A 25,023-nucleotide genomic window follows, 5' to 3' on the forward strand; every position below is an offset into this window, starting at 1 on the left:
TTTTTTTTTACCTGCAAAAAGATGTGCATTTTATAAAAGGTGTACTTATCCTTTTAAATATTGTTTACATATATATATATATATATGTTTGGTTCTAGCTTTTCAGAACCACACCTGCAATGTTTGGGGCGAATTTACAAAGCAGAAGCCTTAACTGGTAAAGCCCGGCCATACGTGGGTCAAATTCCGAAAGAATTTTCTTTCGAGAATTTTCGTTCAAATTTTGCAACATTAGTGGGCCACAGCAACGGACGATTTTTGAGTGACCATTGAACTTGAGGGATCGGCATGTTTGGAAATTTTTTGAAAAACGAACTAATTTCTAATCAATAATGGGAGAATCATGCAAACATTCTGCTAACTTTGTGAGTAGTACTGCTTAGACCTTGAAGAAGGGGACACTCCCTGAAAGCTTGTCCTCAAAATTGTATGTTAGTGCAAATAAAAAAAGTATCATGGACAGTACTCAATTGTTAGAATCATGCAAGAAATGTAATCGAAAAAGAAATGAGTGTGAGCTGATCTTGATAGAAAAAGTTCTTGGCCACAAAAATTATTTTCTGTGGCAACATGGCATGAAATTAAAGGCTTGATTGGTTAAATTTTGAAATCAACGGTGACACCAATGGATTACAAAATGCATGAAATTTTCAATTTTCTAAAGAAAATTTGTTTGGAATTCGACCCATGTATGCCAGCATTATACACTGTACACATTTTGATTGGTTTGTGGCCCTTTTGCCATCCTCCTGCCCAACGTCCCTTGATTGAAAATCCGGGTAGAAAATTGTTGGCTGAACAGCATCTGCATCCAAACGAATGCAGCTGCTGTTTGAGTATTTTGACAGGCGGCAGAGCTGTCAAAACATAATACTTGCATCTGGAGATTTGTCCACATATAGGTGTCCGTTTATGACACAGAGAATAGCTGCGATTCAACGGATCTCAGCTATTCTCTGGTCATTCACAGTTTATGACACTCAGGAGATCATGTCATCCCTTCACTGGAGATCTGTGTTCTCCCTCCAGATTCTCCAGCCCAGAGCTGGAGAATCGGCGGGACCGCAAACTAAGCAGCGATAATTTACCTCTGTTTAGTAAACTGATCTTTTACTGTAATCTCACGAGATTATAGTAAAATCAGCCGTTTCCAGAGTTTGTAGACCGTTCTCCAGCGTTTGGAGATCGTTCTCCCTTCTTTCAGAGAACTGCTTCATAAACTGCATTCACAGGAGAACTGTGTTCTATGAGAATGCCGGAGAACTGAGCAGCGATCTATTACCTCTGGTTCATAAATGGACACCATAGTGTGAATGGAGTAATCTGTTAGACTGTTTTTTGTTTTGTTTTTAATAATCAGTCCGCAAGTTGAGTCTATGTCTGTGGCCTGCTTAGCTCCTCATAGCTTTTATTCCACAGCTCCCTGAGAATCAGAATCAGATTTTGTAGCTGCAGTTATCCTCCGCCAGGTGTCAGCCTGGATGCAGGAATAGTTGTCAGAGGCAGTGAATGTGCATAAAATGGGCAACTCTGCACTGCTTCTTACTGACACATTGGATTCCTTTGCTGCCCCTTTAAGAAGGAGGGAGTGGGGAGTGTGGCCTGAAGACACATCTTTTTGATCCATTCAAACATGACTTGTAAGGAGGGAGCCCATTACCTGGCTGGAGGAAGTGCAGGGGGTGCTCTCCTGGAGAATTGTGAGGTCACAGCAGGCGTGCTGGATCATTGATACAATGTGTCACTTCCTACGCTGCCTGTGACTACTGCAGGAAGCTGCTGCAGCTGCTGACACTACAAGCTGCCTCTTATCACCAGCTTGTGTTTTGTGACATGGCTGAATGAGACAGTAAACTGCCCCCCCCCCCTCCTCCCCACCACCCTCCCACCATGGCAGCCAAAGAAGAGATGTACAGCAAGATCATCCCTCGAAGGAATAGGCAGCACCGCACAGGAACCATCAAGCATGGATCTTCCCTTGAAATCCTTCTCTCCATGGGCTTCCCGAAAGCCAGGGCGTAAGTTGTGTCTTGTCCGCTAATACCCGGGAGGGGGGTCTCGCACTTCAGTCTGCTCTCAGAAATTTATGAATGATTTGCACATAGCGCGGACGGCGTTTGGCACGCTCGCGGAATATTCATCAGCGTTACGCACTGTAGACGGTCTGCAGCGAATAAGAGCGCACAGCTGCAGTGCTAACCGGAGACCATCGCCGCCGGCTTGTCTCCGACCGTGGCTGGCCAAGTTGGGCAAGTTACGATTGGCGCGGCTGATGCAAAATCTCATGGAAGCGTAGCATCCGTCTAATAAAAAAATGACTTGCAAATATTGGAAGGTGCAGCTTCAGTGTGAGGGTTATTTGGAGCGCCGGGGTTTAACTGCCAATTTTGTAACATTGGCAAGAATTTTTAGATTAGTGCAGCATTGCAACAGTGTGCGCTTACTGAATTGTAGGAAGATTTTTTTTTTTTCAGATGTGTGCAACAAGAGTTTCAAGTGTTAAACAATGTGGCAAGAACCTGTGTGCAGTGCAGAGGGGCCAGCTCAGCTGGAGTGCAGGGAAAATGCTGTAAATGTGTCTTTTTTTTTTATTTTGTGAAAGGATATGATAAATGCCAGAAGAGATCGGTATCTCTAGTCAAAAAATTTTAGTTCACTTTTTTTCCCCTGCAGAACATTAGTAGAAATGTCACTGTCATATATATATATATATATATATATATATATATATATTTTTTTTTTTTTTTTTTGCATAGATAAAAAAAAACAAAACTATTTTATACTTTAATTTTTTAAATATAATTTTATATTAAAATAGAAATTGTGATATATATATATATATATATATATATATATATAAATGTAGGTTATTAGCTGAATTGTTGCTGTGATTATCAACTTTTTATTTTTTAATATTACATAATTAAAAATATATTTTTAAATATTCTTAATATAATTATTATTATAATTGTGTATATAGATTTTTTTTTTCTTTTGCAGTCCATTAGCAGAAAAGTTGCTGTGGGTTATCAATAACAACATCATAATTTTGTACAAAAATATATTTTTCTTTCTTTTGCAGAACATTGGCATAAGAGTATTTTTATTTATTTATTTTTTTTAATTAGGGTGTTTGTTTACTAGGAGGGAGATGAATATATATTTAACCAGGGTATACATAATATTGTTAATTTTACCTTTTGAGCATAACATATCTCCCCAATTTATCACAAATATTATAAGGTGTGAATGTTAGTCTATAGCTGTTGATATTTGGTAGTAAATGATATTGTAGGGATGGGGGACTATCCATGTGGAGTTTATTCTTGTAGAGCGGTTGGGATCCTTCTTTTACTTGTGATTATTTGCAGCAGTTTACAGCCTCCAATAAAAAACGTGTTATTATTGAAGTGATAGCCATATATTTTGTCTGATTTTTTTTTTTTTTTTTTTTTTAATCCAACTTTATTTGCTATATTCCTTTTTAACTTTTATTTACAGTCTGTTGATGGAGGCCTTTGTGTTCAGTATACAGGAGGATTTTTTTAATCTGGTCTGATGGGCTTTGTGTTCAGCAGGCATTTAAGAAGCATTTAACAAGCTTGGAGCGGCTGTCTGGAAGCCTGTAAACGACCCTTCAGCTTTAGGGCTCATGTACACAGGGCATTTGAAAAACTTTTCTGACTGCTGGAAAGTCAGGTTAAAAATGTCAGTTTAGCTGCGTTTATGCGCTTTTGTGTTTTAGAAGCGTTTTTAAAAGGTAACCTCAGGAGACTCTCCCAAATGCCCAGAATGCACTGAAAAATAGTAAATAATTAGCTATTTGAGAAATTTTGTGAGAAATAGAGAGAGCAGAAGCAGAGAGAGCAGTACGTGTTGAGGTGACCTGTCTTTTCTGGTTGTATTCACTATGTATCCCATCATGAGCATAATGCGAAGCGTTCTACCCTTTTTGTTCCTTCACGCGTAACATGGAACTGACTGCGCTGGTGTACCGGGTCCATTTGAATACATGGAAAATGCTGTGCATGCATTTTTGATGAAGAAAAAAGGCTCTGGACAGCATCTGGGTATGGACCAGCCCAAAAACGCGTCTAAACACAAACGCGCTTACAAGCGTTTACACGCAGTTACAAGCTTTTGACGTTTGAAACGCCAGTGAACTCTACTCCTGAATGTGATTTTTGTGCTTTCAAAAAAATGTCTGTAATCTCAAGCCCGTAAACGACTAAGTGTACATGGACACATAGGAAAACATAAAGGAGAGTTCAGGCTCTGCTTGAAAAAAACGCACAACTGCCCCTAAACTTCAGTTTAGCAGCTGCAGTGTACATGAGCCTTTAGACTGAAAGTGCCGAGTGCTGGCTGTAGCTTTGGCAAGCATTTTGTAAGCTTCATCAAGCATTTAAAAAGCACTGGGCTGAGCTCGGTGATGAGGCACACACTGCTTAGTAAATTCCTACCGAATCTCTGTGTTTTAAAAGCCAAGTTAACAAAAAAAAAAGAAAAGGCATATATATTAAGTAGATGTGATACAAACCTTCCTCACTGACTGCAGAAGTGGAGCAGAATGTGATTTGTACATAGGGTATTAAAAGGAATTATCAGGATTTATTTACACCACTTCTATAAAATGAATGATCCCAACTTCAAAAGGACTTCTGGTGAAGAATATCCCTTTTATATCAGCCTTTCCCAATCTTTTTACCCCAAAAGAACCTTTGAACACATTTTCAGGTCTCAGGGACTCCACTTCTAAATTTATCAAGCGTTTTCATTACATTGGTGATCAGTGGGAAGAATGCCCCTTGTGCATTTTCTTTACATTGGTGGTCAGCAAAGAAATTTTTTTCCTTCATTGGTGTTCAGTGGGGAGAATGCCCCTTACTTTGGTGTTCAGTGGGAAGAATGCCTGTACATTGGTGTTCAGTGGGGAGAATGCCCTGTATATTGGTGTTCAGTGGGAAGAATGCCCATACATTGGTATTCAGTGGGGAGAATGCCCCGTACATTGGTGTTCAATGGAACGAATGCCCCTTACATTGGCGGTTAGTGGGAAGAAGTTCCCTTACAATGGGGATCAGTGGGGAGAATGCCCCTTACTTTGGTGTTCAGTGGGGAGAATGCCCCTTACTTTGGTGTTCAGTGGGGAGAATGCCCCTTACTTTGGTGTTCAGTGGGAAGAATGCCCATACATTGGTGTTCAGTGGGGAGAATGCCCATACATTGGTGTTCAGTGGGGAGAATGCCCATACATTGGTGTTCAGTGGGGAGAATGCCCCATACATTGGTGTTCAGTGGGGAGAATGCCACATACATTGGCAGTCAGTGGGAAGAATGCCCCATACATTGGCGGTCAGTGGGAAGAATGCCCCTTACATTGGCGGTCAGTGAGAAGAATGCCTCTTACATTGGCGGTCAGTGGGAAGAATGCCTCTTACATTGGCGGTCAGTGGGAAGAATGCCCCTTACATTGGTGCTCAGTGGGGAGAATGCCCCTTACATTGGTGCTCAGTGGGGAGAATGCCCCATACATTGGTGTTCAGTGGGGAGAATGCCACATACATTGGCGGTCAGTGGGAAGAATGCCCCATACATTGGCGGTCAGTGGGAAGAATGCCCCATACATTGGCGGTCAGTGGGAAGAATGCCCCTTACATTGGCGGTCAGTGAGAAGAATGCCTCTTACATTGGCGGTCAGTGAGAAGAATGCCTCTTACATTGGTGCTCAGTGGGGAGAATGCCCCTTACATTGGTGGCCAGTAGGAAGAATGCCCCTTACATTGGTGCTCAGTGGGGAGAATGCCCCTTACACTGGCGGCCAGTAGGAAGAATGCCCCTTACATTGGTGCTCAGTGGGGAGAATGCCCCTTACACTGGCGGCCAGTAGGAAGAATGCCCCTTACATTGGCGGCCAGTAGGAAGAATGTCCCTTACATTGGTGCTCAGTGGGGAGAATGCCCCTTACACTGGCGGCCAGTAGGAAGAATGCCCCTTACATTGGCGGCCAGTAGGAAGAATGCCCCTTACATTGGCGGCCAGTAGGAAGAATGCCCCTTACATTGGCGGCCAGTAGGAAGAATGTCCCTTACATTGGTGCTCAGTGGGAAGAATGCCCCTTACATTGGTGCTCAGTGGGAAGAATGCCCCTTACACTGGTGGCCAGTAGGAAGAATGCCCCTTACATTGGCGGCCAGTAGGAAGAATGCCCCTTACATTGGCGGCCAGTAGGAAGAATGCCCCTTACATTGGCGGCCAGTAGGAAGAATGTCCCTTACATTGGTGCTCAGTGGGAAGAATGCCCCTTACACTGGTGGCCAGTAGGAAGAATGCCCCTTACATTGGCGGCCAGTAGGAAGAATGTCCCTTACATTGGTGCTCAGTGGGGAGAATGCTCCTTTACAAAAGCCTTTTCTATTGTGTAGTGAGCAAAGCTTGCATTTTATACTGTTGAATTATGAAGACTTTATGCTTTAATTGATCTACTCCTGTTACTTTATATATGTGTTGTCATTGTTGCTGTACAAAAACTGAAACCATCGCCATATACGGAATGCTGTATGTGCTTATGGGATGTCTGCAGTGCATAGTGATCGCTGTATAATGCATGGCAATTTGTGTCCATTTAGTGCTAACAAGGTTACTGTGCCTGTTACATAATGCTTACATAGGGAAGCCGATAGTTTGCAGCTACAGAGTAAATGTGTTGCTTAACACTGTGCTGTCAGACATTAAAGTGACATTAGACCATGTGTGTTTTTTGTTTTTTTTTTTCTAAATAAAAAACATGTCATCCTTACCTGCTGTGTTGTGGTTTTGCACAGTACAGCCTCAATCCTCCTCTTCTCGGTTCCCCCACCGGTGCTCCTGGCCCCTCCCTCCAGGAGGTCCACTGAACCAGCGTGGAGTGCACGGGTGGATGTGACGTCACCAGATGAGCCAGAAGCTGGAAAGACACTCGCAGGCCTTCCGACTCTTCCGGTGACGTCACATCCGCCTGTGTGCTCCGTGCTGGTTCGCCGTGGACTTCCTGGTCAACGCAAGGTGTTCATGCCACTTCACATCCTCCGGCCCTCCAGGACCTCAGTTTGCGGTACCTGGGGGATGGAGAGGAGCGGCCCACACCATACATACAGATGCGCTCTAACTATTTTTTAATCCTGTGCGTGTTTTTTTACCGCGTGTTAATAAATCTATCAATACTGCACTTAGGTGGCGCCTCCTTTTCTCTCCTATTTTATCCATAAAGATCAGTGCGTCTGCACATCCTATTACCATCAAGCTACAATTACAGCAGATGATGGTGTAAAAATGCAAGCTCAGCTCACCTTGCAGGTGTGGTTAAAGGAGAGCTCCAGGAAATCTAAAAGGACAGCGTGAGAGAAGTATAAAGTGAAGATGGCCTCCATGCCGTCCTTTCTGATTTATGGCTCTGTAAATATTGCCAGGAGCACAGCAGTACTGCTACCTTCTGCTCCATGTGCCGTCTACTTCCTGTCTTTCAACTCTTTTGAATGGAATTAGTTGCTGCAATGGATATCTAAGACGCTGATAACTAATTCCATTCAGACAATTTTAGTTATATATACTAAAGGGGGGGCTGAACATGATGCTGGCTTATGGGAAGCAAGAAAACTGCTCAGTCGAGGAACCTTAAGGCTAGGTTCACACAATTGCAGGTTTGCGGCCCATGTTGGCACAGGCACAGCAGTCCATTCATTTGAAAAAGGTTCCTGCAGCATTTTTAACCATTTCAATACCGGGCACTTTTACCCCCTTCCTGCCCCGGCCAATTTTCAGGTTTCAGCGCTCTCACACTTTGAATGACAATTGCGCGGTCATACAACATTGTACCCAAACTAAAATTTTATCATTTTGTTCACACAACTAGAGCTTTCTTTTTGGAGGTATTTAATCACCACTGGAGTTTTTATCTTTTGCTAAATTAACAAAAAAAACCGAAATTTTTGAAAAAAAAACATGTTTCCTTGTTTCTGTTATAAAAGTTTGCAAATAAATAATTGTTCTTCATAATTTCAGGCCAAGATGTATTCTGCTACATTTTTCTTTGGTGTAAATAACCCAAATTAGTATTTATTATTTAGTTTGTAGGAAAGTTATAGAGTTCACAAACTAAGGTATATATCTGAAAATTGATCGATCCTGATGTACTGATGGCAAATCTAATTTCTTGAGGCCCAAAAATGTCAGAACAGTACAGATATCCCCCAAATGGCCCCTTTTTGCAAAGTAGACAGTCTGACGTATTTCATAAGAGGCATGGCAAGTTTTTTTGAAGTTGTAATTTTTTTAGAAAATGAAGAAATGAAAAATATTTTCACAATTTTATTTATTTATTTTTTTTACATACTGTCACCAGTGCAGTACGGTATCATCATATAACTGGTGCGGTGGTGATCAGGGACACTGATTGGTGACAGTACAAAAAAAAATGTATAATTTGTTTCAATTTTTTTTTATTTTGTTTTTTTAATAAATTTTTTTTCTCTTTTTTTTAAGATTTTTTTTCATATTATACTATGACCAAAGTAGTATAATGTTACCATAGTAACTTTGGGGAAGTGATCAGTATTTTTTTTTACACAATTTGATTGCTTATAGCAAATAATTTCTTTGCTGTAAGCAAGTATTTAACTGAATGAAATCGATTCATTCAGGGGTTTTTTGTGATTAGCTGTAATTGGCTATGGCTAATCACATGACACAGATGGGCTGTGATTGGCCCAGCCTGTGCATGTGATCACTGACCATTCACAGCTAGACACATTTGTATACAATGGATGGTATGAAAGGAAGCCATTCATTGTATACAACTGTCATATGATCTGCTGGGATTGGTCGGATCGCACTGCTTAGAAATCGGACAGGACTCTTTTTCAATCCTCACTGACTCCACACTGCAAGTGCCTCAAACATATGTGAACAGGCACCATAGGAAGCAATGTTATTTCACATGTCATGCAGATTGGATGTGGTTCAAACCGCATCCAATCCGCATATGTGTGAACCGGCTACATGACCTAATCCTGATCTAAACCTGACATGAACCGCTGAACAACTACTTTGTCAATTAGTTGTGAAAACGGAGATTCAATTTGCACCGCACGCGTGTGAATCCACACTAACAAAGTTTGTTAAAATGCATGTAATGTACATTGATTACCCATAGGGGAATGTGTCCCCCCCCCCCCCCCTCAACAAATGTGGAGTAACCATTCCCCGCAGGTACTGGAAAGCTCCTGATGCCAATCACTGTGGTCACATGATCAGAATGCCCACCTTCACCTCCTGGCATTTAGATCCTGTTAAAGGGCTGGAAGGGGTTAAATACAGTACCCTGTCATTTGATACTGTTAGATTCTCTATACCAGCCTTTCTCAACCAGGTTTCCCTGGCACACTGGGGTGCCTTGGCAAAATGTCTAAATATTGCCCAAAACTTGTCTACAAGCCAGCGGGTGGAACTAGCCTGCCTTTTAGTTACACAAAGCCACAGGTGTCATTGTGCACCATTACAACCTTCTAGCCACTGGAATCCTGACAACTAATGACATCATTCGTTGATAAGGAGGATGGCCGTTGCCTGCACAGCATCCTAGTTTGACCCTCCCCTGCCCCTCTCCATCAGTGCTGGGGTCACATTAGCTCAGTGATGGAGAAACACTGAGGGAGAGGAGAAACATTGGCATACTAGTCAGTACCAGTGTGCAAAAGTGTAGTTGTTTTTGGAATAATAAATCCCCTCTAATGTTGGGTGTCCTACATGTATGGATATTGTTGCATTATATAAAACTATTAGAATGTTTTTTTACATTTTAGAATGGGGTGCCCTTTTAAAACTATGGACAGTTTCCAGGTACCCCATTTTAGAATGGGGTGCCTCAAGACTGTCCACAATTTTCAAGGGTGAAACACTGATCTATACCAGGGAAGTATTCCATAGAGAACTACAGGGACCTGTATAGAAGTCTGTGATCTAAAATAAGGTATGTAAGTATGTAATAAAAATGGAAAAGTTTCATATTAAAAGATTATTAGCATGTAATAAGGGGGAAAGCCAAACCAGGAAAAGCCAAATATAAGCAGATTAAGCTTTAGATTTAACATACATCATTCCATACATAACATGCAATTGAGAAAAAGAATGCAAAAAAAGGGTGAAGGAAAATGCCAACATGAAGATATCTCTACATCATTCAAATATATTTATTCTTTAACCGTCTTAGACGGGACAAGTCCTTCTAAGAAAAGCAGCAATCGCATGACTAAATATGTCTAAAATAAGAACAGTTCTTTTTCCAGGGTGGGATCAGATCTGATTGGCTCTCTTAGGCCTACTGCCTCATATCAGCCAATCAGATTATTGCAGGAGAGGAAAAGGCGATTCAGCGAAGGAAAGTTTGAATCGTGTTTCAGACACTTTGATCAATGACTTTTTTTTTTTTTTTTTTCCCCATTTCACCCTCTTTGGCCTATGTTTGGTTTATTTTATATTTGTAGGAGTATCTTCTTGTTGTCTATATGGACCAGATTTATATAAGTAATACAAACCGATCTTTGATAACCTGAGCAAGGCATGTTTGAGAATGAATAACCTTTTGTGGACAGACTTTGAGCAGATTGTCCCTCTCCCCAAGTAAACTCATCATTGTCAGACATATTGCTTCAGATGGAGGTAAATCCTTTGATGACAGATTACACCATCATTGGGCAGTTTGGTAAATCACTTTCATTTTATAGAATATAAGTAGAATGTCAAAGTACAAGTGAAGGCAAAACTGTTTTTACTGCTGTCTGTGCCCTTATGAAGGGCTCGTGTACACTGCAGCTGATAAACTGACGTTCAGGAACTTTTCTGCGTTTTTTTCAGCAGCTCTTGAACTCTCCCTAATGTTTTCCTATAATGTCCATGTACACATAGTCTTTTACAGGCAGTTGAGTCTACAGTAGTTTTTTTTTAGCGTGCCAAACTTGCGTTCAGGAGTAGATTTTATCAGCGTTTTAAACGCGGCTAACCACGTTTGTGCATTTTCATTTAGAAGCCCTTTTTAACGGTTCCATCTCCAGATGCTGTCCAGAGCCTTTTTTCATCATCAGAAATGCATGCAAAGCATTTTCCATGTATTCAAATGGACCCGGTACACCAGCGCAGTCAGTTCCAGGTTTCGCGTGAAGGAAAAAAATGGCAGAACGTGCCGCATTACGTTCATGATGGGATCCATAGTGAATACAACCAGAAAAGACAGGTCATCTCAACACATACTGCTCTCTCTGATTCTGTTCCTTCTATTCCTCTCAAAATGTCTGCTCTGAAAAACAATAAAAGATTAACTATTTCATTCTGGGCATTTTGGAAGGTCTCCTGAGTTTATCTTAAAAAATGCTTCTAATCGTAAACGCGGTATGCAAACGCGGCTAAACAGACGTTTTTAACCTACGTGTTCTAGCAGTCAGTTTTCATCATTCAGAAGAGTTTTCCAAATGTCCCGTGTACATGAGCCCTAAGGAGACTCACCCTCTCTATTGTCCTGTTTACTTCTATCAGCAAAAGTAAAGAAAATCTCATTTTTAGGTTGTCTCCAGAAAAGTAATAGAGGTGAAATCTTCTGACAGGGACCTGGTGGTCCTCAAGGGATTCCCTTAATTTTCAGGGATTTCCTCTCAATTTCTGTTTGGCTATGGGACAGGAAGTGAAGGGAAATCTCTGCAATGGGATACAGATGGCAAAAAAAAAATCTGGCGGGTTATAACCCTTCCTTGCTCTATCCAAAATGAAGAAAAAAAATTTGTTTTTGCCTTTTAATTTGCGGAGCGAATGATGTTCCTTTTCATATTCATATTGTGACTTAGCATATTGTTGTACTGTGATTTTTCAGACAACTCCCTGTCCATGCTGGTTTTACTTCCAGGCTGACATAAAGCTGCAGCCTATGAAGGTGGATTGCAAGCTCTGCAGGTTGGCAATGTAGTAGCTTGATTTAGCAAAGACCTGGGACAGTCTAATATTAAACAGCTGCTGGCAGACTCCAAGTCCCTGTGTGGCCTGCCAGCATGCTTGACCTAGTCCTACTTCATGGTAACTGACTCGGGAACAAGATTCTTTTTTCTTCCCTCTGTTGAAGGATGTTTAATTTTGTGATCCAGGGGCCCTTAGTAGACAGTGACCTTGATTCTCTCTGCTGCAGCTAAGCAATACAGATAGGTCAGGGACCCATCCTTAGCCTGCTGCTAATCAACGATTGAAACCCCAGAAAATTATATACTGTATAGTTCTAATGGAGGCTAGAAGTGACTGGTATTACACAGGTCTGTTGTCATTGTCACAAAGCCCTAAAAATATGCCATGTACCCATTTTTTTTTTAGGAGCTCTGTTGATGTACTTTGGTGAAATATCAGGGGTCTAAACAGACTTCTGATGTTTCACCTTTGAGATAGAGAAAGGAGATTAAGGACACAGCCCTCAGTAGTACAGAATGAATGGACAGGAATAGCTCTGTACAGAGTTTCTGGTTCATTCGCAAACTGAAGCATAATAAACAGTTTACTATGCTTCAGTTATGAATGAATAGAGTTAGCGATCGGTACCAATCACTGACTCCATTCACTAAGACAGGGAAGGGTCTGGCAAATTTTACATATTTACAAGCCCCTCCCCCCCCCCCCCCCCATCCTAACATATCTCCAACAGCAGCTGGCAAGAAAGGGGAGGGGGGAACCTAGCAGCGATGCAGGGGAAAAGTGGGTAGGAGAGGCCAGGGGATCACACATATTAGGGGTGGATAAGACGAGCGGCATGTAGAGGAACTGATCCCCCTGCAGCCAAGGAAAATGGAGGGCATCGGTTCCTCTATATGCCGGCCCTTCTATCCAGGTGTACAAGGGAGCCTCCCTGGAGCATGAGGCCGGGTTGCAATTACGACCCCTATGTACACGCCCCTGACTTTAATGTCTTTCTATACACTGAATTACAGTTTAGCTCTCATAACATACCATGTGAAAATGTCGTTTCTTCTAAGATCAGTTGGGCCTATTCATTAAATGCTTTGTACATAAAACCAGCCCATGTAGAAATATGATTGGTGTAGAGTGATACGTCAGGGATCCACCATATAGTCAGGACCGTTTCTGTATAGTGAGGACACGTAGGACTTGCCTGGCTCATTTAGTGACACTTGTCATCAGTGTGAAAGCGTTGGTGGCTCATTGTGTGACTTCCCCTGTCTGGGTTTCCTCATGTGACACAATGTGAAGAGGGCTCCTGTTTTGCAGGGAGTTGTGTAAGCGAGGAAAGTTTGATGTCCAGCGTGTCATTGTTGAGCGTTCCAGGCGTACCCACAGCGTAGGCTTTCCGTAGAGTCCTCGCTCTTTCATGTACTTAAATAATCACTTTGATTTTATCATTTGTGTCATCCTCTTCAGTGTGCCGAGGGAATTTATTATTACTTTGCACCCATGAATTATGTCAAATTAAAAATGTAACGTGAACCTGGTATGGGCCCCAATTCACCTGTGTCCAATCATCGTTTAAACAATCCTCTTTTATTTACTTGGTAATGTATTATTAACTAATGCAATAAAACATCCGAATATTGCATTCTGCTAATTTATATGGCTGTAACATATTACAGAGTGCTGTACATAGAATACTGGGACTGTCACATCAGTCTCTGCACCACGGGAGCTTACACTCTAATGTCCCTCCACAGTTACACACCTATTATTATTATTATATATTTATATAGCTCCACTTTACAGTGATGTACAAAGAACACTGATCCAATCCCATCATTCTCTGCACCAGAGGAGCTTACACTCTAATGTTTCATCCACAGCCTATTATTATTATCCATTACACTCTAAGCCTTTCCATGGTCGCATACAATTCTGATACATTTATATAGCGCTGACATATTCCACAATGGTGTACAAAGAACACTGATCCAATCCCATCATTCTCTGTACCAGAGGAGCTTACGCTCTAATGTCCCATCCACGGCCTATTATTATTATTATCCATTACACACTAAGCCTTCCCATGGTCATATACTATTCTTATACATTTATATAGCGCTGACATATTACACAATGGTGTACAAAGAACACTGATCCAGTCCCATCATTCTCTGTACCAGAGGAGCTTACGCTCTAATGTCCCATCCACAGTCACACACTATCCTTTCTTCTTCTTCAATTGATAATAGCTCTGACATGTTCTGCAGTGCTGTACAAAAAACACTGAGCCAGCCATATCCGTCTCTGCACCAGAGGAGCTTACACTCTAATGTGCACAACACTCTGGGTGAGGTTGGGAAGATTCGGGGTCTTGAGAAGGACAGGTGGAGGCCGGGAGCCTGGACAAAGGAGGAATGTCCGGTCCCCGTAGCTGCTGTCTGTCAGTCTCTGGGGGCGTGGCTTCTCTTTCTGTCATTTCACGTCCCCTAGATTTTTGTAAGATCAGATTTTTGAATAAAGGCTGCATGCATGGATTCGATGTTTAATCGTTTCTTAGCTTGAGGGTGTGTTTAGGTGAAGGTTGGGTTTGTTGAGGTACAATATAAAGATATTCATAATATTAAAATATGATTGGTTCTCTTTGTTTTTTCTCGTCAAAAATAGAAGTTTCCTGTTTTCTATGCTGAAGTAAGCTATTTTTGTTTAATCGTATATACAAATTTATATTTTATTTATTCTGTATATATGTAAATTTGTTTATTATGTTTGTAAGATTTTTAATAAACAAAAATGTACACTCTAATGTCCCCCCACAGTCACACACTATTATTATTATAATACATTTCTATAGCTCTGACATATTCCATGGTGCTGTACAAAGAATGCTGAGCCATTCGCATCAATGTCTGCACCAGGGTAGCCAACTCTCCAATGTCTTCAGCACAACCACAGGCTATTATACATTTATATAGCTCTGACATATTCCATAGTGCTGTACAAAGAACGCTGAGCCAATTACATTTAATATCTGCACCAGGAGTGCTTACATTCCAATGTCTTAATATCAGTAATTGATTTTTGCCTTTTTTATAGGCACTTAACAGAAATTGCTGGGTAATGCAATATTTTGCAGCTGTCCCTAGAACAGGAGGTGAGGGGAAATTTTTCAAGGAGGACACCTGTTCCAGGACATCTCTCCAAGTGGGGCGTTCCCCTTTCTTTGATGACTATACATTCTCTTCCTGCTGTGTCTCTAGGACAAGAAGTGAAGGGGAATCTCCCCAACGCAACACAAAACTAAAACTAAAATTGAACTGTAGATAACCTGCTTGTTTAAATTCCTAAATGTGCTGCCTTGCCTAGAACTTTGCTTTATTGTTTAGCCTGAAGATGCATAAAGTATGATAAGATGTGTCATCTGCAAAACTGCTACAACTCCATTTAGAACTGTTTGTTGCGATATGTTATAGATCATAGTCACACCTTATAACCATCTGTAAACGTGAACACCTCTGCCAGGTCCTGATCATTACATGGAAGGGGTTAAGGTGGGTTCCCTGGTTGTGGAGAAGAGGGGAAGGACGCCCCGGCCATGGAAAAGAATGGGTGGGTTCCTTGGCCATGGAAAAGGATGGGTGGGTTCCTTGGCCATGGAAAAGGACGGGTGGGTTCCTTGGCCATGGAAAAGGACGGGTGGGTTCCTTGGCCATGGAAAAGGACGGGTGGGTTCCTTGGCCATGGAAAAGGACGGGTGGGCTCTTTGGCCATGGAAAAGGACGGGTGGGCTCTTTGGCCATGGAAAAGGACGGGTGGGTTCCTTGGCCATGGAAAAGGACGGGTGGGTTCCTTGGCCATGGAAAAGGACGGGTGGGTTCCTTGGCCATGGAAAAAGACGGGTGGGTTCCTTGGCCATGGAAAAGGACGGGTGGGTTCCTTGGCCATGGAAAAGGACGGGTGGGCTCTTTGGCCATGGAAAAGGACGGGTGGGCTCTTTGGCCATGGAAAAGGACGGGTGGGCTCTTAGGCCATGGAAAAGGACGGGTGGGCTCTTTGGCCATGGAAAAGGACGGGTGGGCTCTTTGGCCATGGAAAAGGACGGGTGGGCTCTTTGGCCATGGAATATGTGGGCTCTTTGGCAATGGAATATGTGGGCTCTTTGGCAATGGAATATGTGGGCTCTTTGGCAATGGAATATGTGGGCTCTTTTGCCATGGAATATGTAGACTCTTTGGCCATGGGAAAAGAATGGATGGGCTCCTTGGCCATGGAATAGGTGGACTCTTTTGGCCATGGAAAAGGATGGGTGGGCTCTTTGGCAATGGAATATGTAGACTCTTTGGCCATTGGAGATAAATGGATGGGCTCCTTGGCCATGGAATAGGTGGACTCTTTTAGCCATGGAAAAGGATGGGTGGGTTTACATCGGAGATAGGGAAGCACCTCCATGTAGTTGATTTTTTAATGTCATTGTCTGCTGCAATCAGATCCCACATTTACATTTTTACTTTATTTTCATATAATTTTGCTGCAGCTAGGTCTATCCTTCTCACAGTGCTTCTAGGCAGCCCTACAGTCTCTTGTCATATGATGATGTGCTGTATAATTGCATGTAGGCAATGCTGCTTTGTGAGCTTAAAACATGGGTGGTACTGGAATCTGAGAACACAGAATTTGTTTTTAAGGCCCAGGCTCGGGGGTCATTCATGAAATAAGCACAGTGGCTACCATTGAGGTTTAGAGAGCAGGCAATGAAGGCCAGGATGGAAAAGTGGAGCCCTTCATCTAGAGGGCCGTGTCTCCTGAGTCATCAGAAATGTGTATACCGATGTAATGTACAGTCTTTTTTTCCTTTTTTTCTGCTCACTGTTAAACAGCTCAGTAAATCTTTTTGCCTTCATTCCTTGTCTTCAAAACTGTCACTCTTTCCTACCCACCCAGTGCCGCTCTTGTCATCTTCAAAAATCTTCATTAAAGGATTGGAAAATTAAATGTGGTTAGAAGACGTTCACGCCTTTCCTTTTCCAAATTTACAAAGGCAGTATTAATATTTGTAATTTTCCACAATTTTGTTTTCTTTGTTAAAGTGAATCAATCATCACATATATTTTTTTTTATTTTGATTCCATGCATGCTAAGTAATGTGTTAGGGCTCGTTTCAGTTGGAGGTGGTATAAACCCCCCCCCCCAAAAAAAAAGACAATTTAAGCCACATTTTACCACCCCCTTAAAGTGGCTGTACATTTAAAAGGGTTTTTTTTCACCTTTGTAATACATTCTCTGCATTAAGGTAAATAAACCTTTCAGTAATAGCTCCCCCCCAGTTCCCACCTTAAACACTTACTTGGGTCTTCTGTGGATCTAGAGCTGTCCCATCTGCAGCAGCTCTTCTCCCCTCCCCCTCTCCTGCAGGCTTGGCTGAGAGCAGTGGCTCCAGCTGCTGTCAGTCAAATCATGTGCGGAGGGACCAGGGGGTGAGGCTAAGCCACACTGTGTCTGTATATAGACACACACAGCCCATCTCGAGATCAAGCCTGCATGAGTGCCACCATAGCAAGTGGCTTGATATAGGGGCACTTGGAAAAGAGGAGGAGCCAACAGCACCAGCGGGGTCCCCAGAAGAGGCGGTTCGGGACTGCTCTGTGCAGAACCATTGCACAGAGCAGGTAAAGATGACTTGTTTGTTAATGAAAAAAAAAAAAATTTACAATGACTCTAAGCCGAACATGGTTGTACACATGCTGCAAAAATTATGCCCCCTGTCATTTTCACTGGACAGTATAGCCGCCAAATGCAGCCCATTCAAGTGATTGGGGCTGTACTACATCCCCCCCCGTAATGCACACGGTTGTAGCACAGTGGTGCTTCTTCTTACTGCCTTTCAAATGCAGCAAGGTCTGATGCAGTCTAAAATTATCCAGGTATTTGTTACCTCTCACAGACACCATAGTACTCCTCCTGACAATGCCTTCATCTGCCTTTCTCTCCAGAAGGACAGTGCCATCTTTGTTTAGGCATCATCTAGGGTCACCATCTACTACCTGGACTGAGATGCTGGCTCAGAGATGACACTGTGTTCACAAATTTGTGACACAGATCAGCCCCTGCTGCAGCCTTTCACCTTGAGGCAAAGTTACAACGTTGCAGTCTGATAACTGGTGGGAAAGGAGACCATGGAAAGCTTTCTCCTGCTTGCAGCCGGGACCGTGGATAAGTGGGTACCACCCATCCTCTTATACGGGGCCCAGGCAGCTGGGTGATGTGGGGCAGGGAGGGTGATCGGCATGGCGGGGGAGCAATAACTGGAACCAATCCCCCTTATGGCTCTCTCTGCAGCAGCTAAAAGCTGGCTTTTTCTCCACTCCCTCCAGCTGGATTTCAGCTGCTGCATAGAGAGTCATACAGGGGACCAGTTCCAGTAATTGCCCCCTCTCTGCTGCACCCATAACCCTCCCTGTGCACCATACACTTCCCCCTGCTGCTCAGGCCTCCCGAGTGCCCCCACTCCCACAGTACTGCTGGCCACCCTCCTCTCCTTTCCACCAGCAGCTGCAAGCACACAATAGGAGCAGGATGGAAAGTGGGGGAAGGGTCCAGTATATATGACATTTACCATCCCCCTTCTTTCCTGAATGAACACAGTGAGTGATCAGTACCGATCACTTACTGTGTTAATTCATAACTGAAACATAGTAAGGTGTGTGGATTTTGGTGGGGTTTTTTTTTGGGGGGGGGGGTCCCTGTCAGGTTGGCTGGTTTCTAACTTCAGCCCTGCTTGCAGCAGATTGATGGCATCATCTCAGCCTTGGCAAAGTCATTGACTGGAACTGAAAGATGACTTTTTCCATGATTAAAGATGGGGCTGATGGGGGGAACAAAGTTATGCTGTTGCTGTATATGGTGCCATGTCAGGAATTTTCTTTTCATGTAGACTTGTAAAGTTACTGACACTTTAACTGCGGCCTCATTTGCAGCTCACTGACATCACTGTGGTCAGAAGAAATGGTTCATCCCATACTACAAAGCATTTAAAAATACCATGTAGTTCTAACCAGCAGCATTTGTTACAACATTAGAATTTGTTTTTTCCATTCTGTGTGTACAGTAAACATTAGCACAGTGGCCATTACATCACAGAAAAGATAACTACCTGCATTTACTACACAAGGACACACCAAACCCACATCTATGGAATGACGCAAAGCTGCAACAGCAAGCTCAGAGCGCCGATCAATACAATAAAAGGTCGGTGGAGCGGCGAGGCGTTCTGGAGCTGCTTGGCGGCCGACTCTGGGGTTTGTGGTTTAGATAAGGAAACGGACTGAAGGTCGTGTATCTGGGGGACATACGGAGTTATTCTTAGATTGTCAGCTCAGGTGATTGCGCCATAGAAGGACATGGTGTCAGTACGTGGCATTCGCATTTCTCACGGTTTGGACAAGACTGTAGGTCTGATTCATCAAGTACAGTACTGCTTAAAGGCACATTCTATTTGATGATGTTATTGCATTCTGGTAAATGTACAGACTTGGGGTCCATTCTCTCCAGGCGCTGCGTTAGCGGCTGGTGTGCGTTGCGGTTTGGCAGTGCTGATGCTCCACTCAGCACATCGCACTGTTCACTTTTTTTTTTTTAAACAGACTTTATTGAAACGTAACACAGCGACATTTCATAAAATTCTATTGGCCGGCAGTTGGTGACTATGCTGGAAAAAAAGTACTGCACGTGGTACTTTTTTTTTTTTCTTCAGCGCACACCAACACAACACAGTGGTGCGAACTGACAACACCGCATTTCGCCTTGTCTTGTGGTGGGACTGCATTGGAATAGCTGCCCAGTGTAGTCCCACCACACCTGGTGTGAATGGACTCTTAAAGAGTTAGTCCATCTTTTACCAAATGCAGGTAAGGGGCACCCGTAGATAAATACTAAGTGTGCAGCTTTGACCAACGTTTAACCAATTCAATACCGTGCAATTTTACACCTTCCTGCCCAGGTTTCAGCGCTCTCACACTTTGAATGACAATTGTACCCAAACTAAATACAACGTTGTACCCAAACTAAAATTTTATCATTTTCTTCACACAACTAGAGCTTTCTTTTGGTGATATTTAATCATCGCTGGGGTTTTTATTTTTTGCTAAATTAACAAAAAAGACCGAAAATTTTGAAAAAAAAAACAAATTTTTCTTTGTTTCTGTTATAAAAGTTTGCAAATAAATAATTGTTCTTCATAAATTTAGGCCAAGATGTATTCTACTACATGTCTTTGGTGAAAATAACCCAAATTAGGATGTATTTTTCAGTCTGTAGGAAAGTTATAGAGTTCGCAAACTATGGTATAGATCTGAATATTGATCAATCCTGAAGTACTGACAGCCAATCTAATTTCTTGAGGTCCAAGAATGTCAGAACAGTACAGATATCCCCCAAATGACCCCTTTTTGCAAAGTAGACAGTCTGACGTACTTCATAGGAGGCATGGCGAGTTTTTTGAAGTTGTATTTTTTTTGTCATAATTTTTCGGAAAATGAAAAAATGAAAAAAATTATTTTCACTATTTTTTTTTTTTTACATACTGTCACCAGTGCAGTACAGCGTCATCATAAAACTGGCATGGCGGTGATCAGGGACACTGACTGGTGACAGTGTGAAAAAAAAAAAATATATATATATTTTTTTTTTGTATTTTATTTTTTTATTTTAAATTTTTTATTAAATTTTTTTTCTTTTTTTTTTTAGATTTTTTTTCATATTTCACTATGTCCAAAGTAGTACAATGTTACCATAGTAACATTGTACTACTTTGGGGAAGTGATCAGTATTTTTTCTTTTTTTTTTTTACACAATTTGCCTATAGCAAAGAATTACTTTGCTATAAGCAAGCATTTACCTGAATGACATCGATTCATTCAGGGTTTTTTTTTTTTTGTGCTTAGCTGTGATTTGGCCACAGCTAATCACATGACATGTGCATGTGACCTGCTGTAACCATTCACAGCTAGGCACTAGTATACAATGGATGGCATGAATGAAGCCATCCATTGTATACAACTGTCATGTGACCTGCTGTGATTGGTCACAGCAGGTCACATGGTACCGGCAACGGGGGCCGGTACTCAGATCTGTCATCGGCCGTGTCCGAGGTGCACGGCCGGTGACAGATTGCGCCGCTGCACGGCTCTGCAAGCACGCGAACTGCGCATGTGCGGGAGGATGCCATATGGCGGCCTCCCGGAAAGGTAATGCATTTTTGCGGACGCCATTTGGCCATAGGCTGGGCGTCAAATGGTTATTAATGGTTTATGAAGAGACAAAAAGAGGGCGCACAGGCCTAGTGCATTACCTTTTTAAAAATTAGATTTATCGATAAAAAGTAAAATACTCACAAGAGGAATAAAATCAAATGGAAAGCATATCACATCTGCATCTCTTGTGACTTGCTTTCCATTTGATTTTATTCCTCTTGTGAGTATTTTACTTTTTATCGATAAATCTAATTATTATTATTATACAGTATTTATAAAGCGCCAACAGTTCGCTCAGTGCTGTACATTACAATGGGAGACAGAACAAGCGACATGCGACAGTACGATAACAATACAATGCAGGGGCGGGCTGACCATTTGGAAACTCGGGCACTGCCCGAGGGCCTGGGGTCAGTAGGGGGCCCCATGAGATGCCCCTGGTACCTTTTTCATAGGCTTTTTTGAGTTTGGGCAAGGACACAGGGGCCCCATGATCCCCTATTGCCCGGGGGCCCCATGAGTTGTCAGTCCGCCCCTGATACAATGTGATACACGAGGGGTTCGAGGGCCCTGCTTCTTGGAGCTTACAATCTAGGAGCGTTAATTTATAAAGGTAATGCACTAGGCCCGTGCGCCCTCTTTTTGTCTACTCATATGCATTTCTCTTTGGATTTCCCTGGTCCGTTGAGGGCAGCAAGGCTTTCATTCCTTTCACACACATGTGGGGAAATTGACATTGTGGAGTCCATTGTCCAGCGCAGGAGCTCAGGCATTCGGTTGCTTTTTTTCTTCCTACCCAACGTTTAATAATGCCCATGCTAGAGGTGCAGGCCATTTATATACTGTATTTCCTGAAGTTTGGCCAAAATCTCCCAGAGATGGCATCATCTACTCCTGCTTTGTTGCTAGGACATTGCTAAGACACTCCCAGCCGCTACAAACACCCCTCGCATGCGCTCTCTCTCCCCCCAACTGCAGTAGCTCTGAGCTCAGTGATGCTGCGACAGAGGAGATGGTGCACCACACATGTACGGGGGTTTGAGAGCTCGCTCCTGTGATGGTGGGGGTTAGCAGCAATGGCTGGGAGTGTCTTAGTTACATCCTAGCAACGAGGCAGGATTGGATAATGCCATCTCTTTGGGATTTTCAGCCAGGCTTCTAGAGGTATAATAAAGGCCCATTTTCACCTGGTCTTTCTTCTGGGTTCGCAGGTTCTGGCCATTTGCATGCGCACGGGAGTCACGATTGTGGCACCGTGCTCTGGAACGACAGCAAATTCAGTGTGCACTCAATTTACAGCACAGCACATGTGTTCCGGTGACGTCACTGTCTGCAGAACTTGTGAATATCCCCCAAATGGTGCATGTTTAGATATTCATTGTACCTATAGGTGAGCATTATTAGACGCTTACCTGTAGGTACCAGTGGTGTATTTAGGTTTTGTGCTGCCCTAGGCAACACAAAAATTGGTGCCCCCCAAGAAAGAGCCTGACATTGACCAAGAGCACCCCTGCCCTCCACCTGAGCCTTCCACTACCACTGCCCCCCATACACCAGCCACCATTCACCATGGCGAGAGAGAAAGACACTCACCTTTACAGCTCCGGACATCCCCAAGAACGAGAGTCGGGCTGTGCATACACCGTCATGAATCCACAGCATCTCTTGGAACCCACCAGGTCCCCATGCCACGTATGTCCCTTCTTCCATCCCTTCTTCCAAGGGGCAGTGTTGCCCCCCCTGAAAAATGCCACCCTAGGCAAATGCCTTGTAGTAAATACACCCCTGGTAGGTACAAGTGACCATGCAGAGTTTATTACGGCTTTAAAATCTCCGCAGACTCTTGAGCTTACTACAAGAAAACAATGGCACAGAGGGAGATTTGTCCATCCATGTTGTATAGCATAGATGGAGGAACCTGTTATACACCTGTGTGTGGCCAGCTTAACCCAGCCCCCGTTCTATATAAAATGGTGGGCTCAAATCAGCCATATTGTCAATGCATGTTGACGCAGTGCTGACTTCCCATGCCTTTTGGTTGACAATAGCTTGCATATTAGACAAGATTTGTCCCGTTCCCCCCCAGTAGACTTAAAGTGGACGTTCACCCAAAACCTGAAGAGCTGCGTATTCCCTTCTCTCAACTAATTTTCAAATTTTTTTTTTTTTACGGGGAACCCTCTTCCTCACTTCCTCCCTCCCCCTTGCCCGAAGCCTCCTGGGACACAACACACAGCCCAGGAGGCTGCAGGCCCAGTTTCACAGCACCGCTCGATCTTGTATATGCACAGTAGGGAGCTGGCTGTAGGGCATTAGGAAGTCACTGCCGACTCTAACATCCAAAAGGTGGAGAAGTATTCGCTCCAGGGAAGACAGTGTTGAGCTGCATGAGTGGTAAGCCCTTGTTTGTTAAGTCAGCAGTTCCAGTATTTGTAGCTGCTGACTTTCAAGAACACAAGTGAAGTTCCTCTTTAAATCGGGTTCAAGAACTCAAGGCCTGATTCATGCACGTGACTTCAAGCAAAATTTACTCATCCTAGACATTGAATTTTTCCCAATCTGAAAGCTGTTGCTTGAGTTGGACAATGACCGTCTCAGGTCTGTGGCTCACTTGGAGCAGAGTATACAGCTGCATCCCAATAAACTAGAATATCATCAAAAATGTCATTTTATTTCAGTAATTCAATTTAAAAAGTGAAATGCATATATTATATAGATTCATTACACAGAGAGTGATATATTTCAAGCATTTCTGTCTTTGAATTTTGATAATTATGGCTTACAGCTAGTGAATACCCAAAATCCAGTGCTCCCTACCCGCAAATGGAAGTCACGTGTAATGTGCGTGTGTGTGTATGCATGTTTATGTATATGTGTGTATGAATGTGTGTGTGACTTTGCGCGGCCCTGTAGCCGTATTTCTGCTATAGGGTGGAGGGAAAGGGCTCGTTCACACTTGGCTGTTTTACCAACGCTTGCCAAACGCCCCTATAGCGTTTGGCAAGCTTTGGTCCGGCGTTTGTGGAGCGTTTTTTAACGCCGCATGCGCGGTTTAGCGGAGGTTGCTAGGCGTTTGCCGAGCGTTAATAACGCTCCACAAACGCCTATAATGCAGTTTCAGTGGTGTTACCGCTCGGCAAACACCCCGCAACCGCACCGCAAACGCCGGCCGGGTGTTTGCAGAGCGGCACCATAGACGAGAATAGGAGGCTTCAACGCCTCCTGACTCGACCAGAGGCGTCCGTTTTGCCGCAACACAAATGCTCCCGTTAGAACAGCATCATGTGCTGTAATGTGCAGAATTGGCAGAGGCGTTTGGGAAGCGGTAAAAACGCTTCCCAAACGCCTCTCTGCCGCCTGCACACAACGCTAGTGTGAACGTAGCCAAAGAGGTTCTAGGCTCAGGAAACCTTTTACAGGTGATTTGAGTTAATTGGTTGATTAGAGTGTGACACCATGAATCTACAATATTGAAGTTTTTCACAATATTGTAATTTTCTGAGATACTGAATTTTGGGTTTTTGCTAGCTGCAAGCCATCAGCATCAAAATGTAAGAGAAAGAAATGCTTGAAATATATCACTCTGTGTGTCATGAATCTATAAAATAGATGAGTTTCGCCTTTTGAACTGAATTACTGAAAAAAATTAACTTTTTGATATTCTAATTTATTGAGATGCGGCTGTAGATGTGCAGGTCAATTGTTCTTCAGAAGATTTCTATCTGATATTTGTTCGAACATTAATTTATTTGCATATTTTAAAATTTAAAACATTTTTTAATTAACATTTTTAATCTAAATAATC

The 25,023-nt window shown here is 42.8% G+C and overlaps 1 protein-coding gene across 2 annotated transcripts in view; it reads left to right on the plus strand.

The window, feature by feature from the left end:
- Nucleotides 1-1,612: 1,612 nt before the first annotated feature.
- UBASH3B (ubiquitin associated and SH3 domain containing B) overlaps nt 1,613-25,023 on the plus strand; it is a 156,501-nt gene continuing 133,090 nt past the window's right edge. For both annotated transcript variants that reach the window (XM_089680912.1, XM_089680913.1), the window contains exon 1: nt 1,613-2,018. In XM_089680912.1, the coding sequence (XP_089537038.1) occupies nt 1,891-2,018 (128 nt within the window). In that variant the 5' untranslated portion in view covers nt 1,613-1,890. The remainder of the gene's footprint in view (nt 2,019-25,023) is intronic.

This window comes from Staurois parvus, unplaced genomic scaffold, assembly GCF_062004578.1.
Source record: "Staurois parvus isolate SC_StPar_1 unplaced genomic scaffold, SC_StPar_1.0 ptg000253l, whole genome shotgun sequence".
NCBI classification, from domain to species: domain Eukaryota; kingdom Metazoa; phylum Chordata; class Amphibia; order Anura; family Ranidae; genus Staurois; species Staurois parvus.